Genomic DNA, 3,839 nt, shown 5'->3' with positions numbered 1-3,839 from the left:
TAAAAAATTAAAATCTAATAATTTACATAATATTGTTCAATTCATTATTAATAATTTATAATTGTATATAAACAGTGGTAACTAATAATAAATTTTATCTTTAAGTTCTTCAAATACAATTTAATAAAACATATGTGTCAACAAATAATATAAAAGTAATAATGCATGGTACTGATTTGCATATTATAATAAAAATAGTTATTTATAATTGAAGCAAATACAAATTTTACTTTAGGCAATAAAATTTATTCATGAGAGATCAAAAGGATGGAGCAATTGTGTATAATTGCACTAAACGTTATTCGGAAATTCAAATATGAATTTAGCTTTAAAATAATTAGAATAAAAAATAATTAATATAATAATTAGTAATACTGTTATATAAATTGTAATTAATCCAACAACATGAAAGGTCAAATACTCTCTTTTGTAAATGGAATGAAGAATGAGTAAAAAAGTTATGTTTATATTAAACATATCATTTTTCAAGTTTTCTTACAAAAAAATAAGGTCAACATAACAAAAATAATTAATGACAATAATACATTTCTATACAATAGGTAATATACATAAAATAATTTGTATTTACATCCGGTCATTAAGTGGATCATTTTGTTCAAAAATTGTCTAGCAACATAGATAATTTTTGAATCAAAATAAGGATACCTTCAATCTTTGAAATTGATTTTTCGTCCATAAATTATAATTAACAAAACACTTAATAAATATTTGATAGTTTCAACAAGTAGCAGGACAATGTTAACTGCCTCCATATAATTTTTTAATATTATAATTTCTAATATATTAATAAAAGCAAACACTTTCTGATATATCGTTTGGTCGGTATATAATGAATATTCATTTGAAAACTAATATTCATACTAAGGAGAACTCAAACATTTTTATTACAATGATAGTTATCAATAACAAGTGTAATCAGCTATACAGTGGATTATCAGTTGAATATAAATGACTCATCATGGGTTCTTTTATACAAAAATGATCCATTTTAATTATATACGAGATCTTTTTCTATATACAAATGTTCAAAATCAGTCAGTGAGTTCTCCTTAAGATTTTGCTAAAATCAACTTCAAATAGTTCTTATATATAAGTTTTCTTAACTTTTTGTAAAGTTTTGTTTTCAATGGAGGCATCTAAGTTCTTTTCCAAGGTGTCATTCTTACTTTTGGTTACATTAACCAACAAATTTAATGGAGCCTTGTTGTTGGCACATGGCAAGAATGGTGCATTGCCTATCTCAGCTGAAGCATTCATATCGGCCAATCGATTAAGTTGGTGATGGGTGTGAACAGCCATGGCTGAGAATGGGTCTGTATGACGAAAGTGCCGTGAGCACATATAACCAACTGCAAATCCAATCACTAATGTGGCTAAAACTACCATCATCATAATAAGACCAATAACATCTCCTAATGCAACGACAGGTATATCGTTTGTAACAACTGTAAAATTAAATAAGTTTCGGGGTGAAATTAATTTTATGAACTAATGTAAGTATAAGTACTATTGTACTATAGATTACTTAAACTAAAATAATATAACTCACCTTTGTTAATAACATTTTCTGTTGAACATGGTTCACAAGATGGGCATCTTGCTAAATTAGAGTCAATGTTATTACTTGTATCTGTAAAATATAAACATTTTAAAATCATAAATAAAATGTACATTTTTATAGTTGTAATTAATATTTATTTTGAAACCTACCATCAGATAATGCTGGTAATGATCTTAAATCGGAGATATCTATAAAAATTATAATACAACAATTTAATTATTATTTATAAATCTTAATTAGGTATTAATTATTCTATTTAATTATACATTGTTATGTATACTCTTCTACCGTAGGGATGTAAAATATATATTTTAAAATAAATTTTTGAAAATATACAAAATTAAATATTTAATTTTACAAATAATAGTAATTTTACTTTATTATTACCCAAGAAGAAGAAAAAATTACAATTTCTGATATTATTATACTTATATAATAAGAATTGATTTATTACATTTATTTTACATGTGAATAGTCACATAATTAAATAGGGTACTTGTATTCGTTATAAAAAAATGCATAAAACATTTAAATATACAAGAAACTATTAACCTTTTAGTTTTTTACCTTTTGGACAAATTGCTGAATCTATATTTGAGCCAATTGACTGAATAAGAGTACCAGGTAATGAATTTTGAGGCTCTAATTGATTAACACAGTGAGAACCATCCCAGGCACAGTAAGGATCTTGTAACTCTATGCATTCCCTGTATAAAATTATAAATTAAATTCGTTTCTTTGTGATTTAATGTTCTATATCTTAATATAGTCAATGTTAACTATAGACAACAAAACAGTTTAACTCACTGGCATGAAGTTTTCAAATTACAACGCTCCAATGGAATAGATACAACATCCTGATCAAAAGTTGCAACTATCCTTCCAGACTTGTTGCTTGTCGATTTTATCAAATTCAATGAACGAACTGGTGAGTTGGGTATAAGAATAACTTCTTCTACAGGAATAAACTCTGGTGATCCTTTATTGGTATGCAGAGATCCTTTGATCAAACGTCCATCATCTATTTTAAATCACAAATATAAATAAAATCATAATAAAAACAAAAAAGAATTTTGAATGACTATACATACCAGTGCCCATGAAAAGAATATCGTAATGTTGTCCTTTCAAACCTGCCACTTGATTATCAACCACTATACTTGTAAGCCTAGATTGTTGTGATATTCTGGTAAATATTGGCATAGAAAACAACGAAGGTACAGCGGAGTCCATAAGCGAGTGACTTTTGACGAAATTCACTGTCACATCCGGTAGAGTTCTGCTGTCTTCCACGCACATACCAGGTCGAGGTTCAGGTACCTGTTTGATTAAACATATTACGTGTTAATATATTTTGTCATATACTATTATAGTAATTTAAAATCGGACATCGCACACATACCTTTTTCACGGGTAACCAATTGGCATCCATAGCTTCTTGATCTTTAAAGGATCCCATAAATGTTTCGATGACGTCACTAATATTGAACATACAGACAGCTGATCCACTGATGGAGTTCACAGGAGTGTTGAACACTCCGTACACGATTGGATCTGTGATGCCAGTTAAAGCGGTGTTAAGGATGTCACTTGTACTTTCTACAATCGATTAAAAATAAATCGTCAGATAAAATATAACAATATTATTTTAGTTTGAAGGTCACTCACGTATCTCGTCGAAGTAAAATGGATATTCTCCGGGAATAGAACAATTGAGTCTAGCCTTCAAAAACGACGTCCACCGGTCCCTGTACGAATGAGGACCGCCTTTGTCGTTTTTACATACTCTGGCTACCCTCGAGTAAATGGCCTAAATAAACAGACGGACAGGTTTACATAATCTTATAACTCAAGGAATAATTATGAAATCGAAGAAAAAAAAACACTCACTTTTCCACAATTGATGTACTCGACAGCGATCTCTCGGAAGAAGAAAAATACATAGTCCTTATACTCCAACGAGCTCACGAAGTTCGGGTCTGTACAACAATTAAAAAGAATTATATAATTTCAAATCTAGTCATGCACAAACAGAGTGATATTATGAGTTTTTCTTACCGTTCAACTGCTTAAAATCCAATCTTTCAGTCCGCATAGGATCTTTGTAAATAAGAGGGTCACTACCAGAGAAATCGGCCACAGTGCCCGAATACAATTGACCGCCTGTGTATATAGCAGTGCTATTGTGCAAAGGATCGTAAGGACATCTCCCCCGGCCGTCTACTTCTTGGCCATTTGTACCATCCTAGAACACAAA

The 3,839-nt window shown here is 29.5% G+C and overlaps 1 protein-coding gene across 3 annotated transcripts in view; it reads right to left on the bottom strand.

Moving 5' to 3' along the window:
• Window positions 1-91: 91 nt before the first annotated feature.
• LOC126905485 (semaphorin-1A-like) overlaps window positions 92-3,839 on the bottom strand; it is a 56,220-nt gene continuing 52,472 nt past the window's right edge. For all 3 annotated transcript variants that reach the window (XM_050685214.1, XM_050685215.1, XM_050685216.1), the window contains 10 exons: window positions 3,641-3,827; window positions 3,473-3,561; window positions 3,251-3,392; window positions 2,985-3,181; window positions 2,674-2,902; window positions 2,390-2,603; window positions 2,150-2,289; window positions 1,732-1,770; window positions 1,571-1,651; window positions 92-1,466 (listed from right to left, as the gene is read on the bottom strand). In XM_050685214.1, coding sequence (XP_050541171.1) covers window positions 1,105-1,466; window positions 1,571-1,651; window positions 1,732-1,770; window positions 2,150-2,289; window positions 2,390-2,603; window positions 2,674-2,902; window positions 2,985-3,181; window positions 3,251-3,392; window positions 3,473-3,561; window positions 3,641-3,827 — 1,680 coding nt within the window. In that variant the 3' untranslated portion in view covers window positions 92-1,104. The remainder of the gene's footprint in view (window positions 1,467-1,570; window positions 1,652-1,731; window positions 1,771-2,149; window positions 2,290-2,389; window positions 2,604-2,673; window positions 2,903-2,984; window positions 3,182-3,250; window positions 3,393-3,472; window positions 3,562-3,640; window positions 3,828-3,839) is intronic.

This window comes from Daktulosphaira vitifoliae, unplaced genomic scaffold (genome assembly GCF_025091365.1).
Source record: "Daktulosphaira vitifoliae isolate Bord-2020 unplaced genomic scaffold, ASM2509136v1 Scaffold_4, whole genome shotgun sequence".
NCBI lineage: Eukaryota > Metazoa > Arthropoda > Insecta > Hemiptera > Phylloxeridae > Daktulosphaira > Daktulosphaira vitifoliae.
Note: the sequence above shows the minus strand (reverse complement) of the source record. Positions and strands in the feature narration are given on the sequence as shown.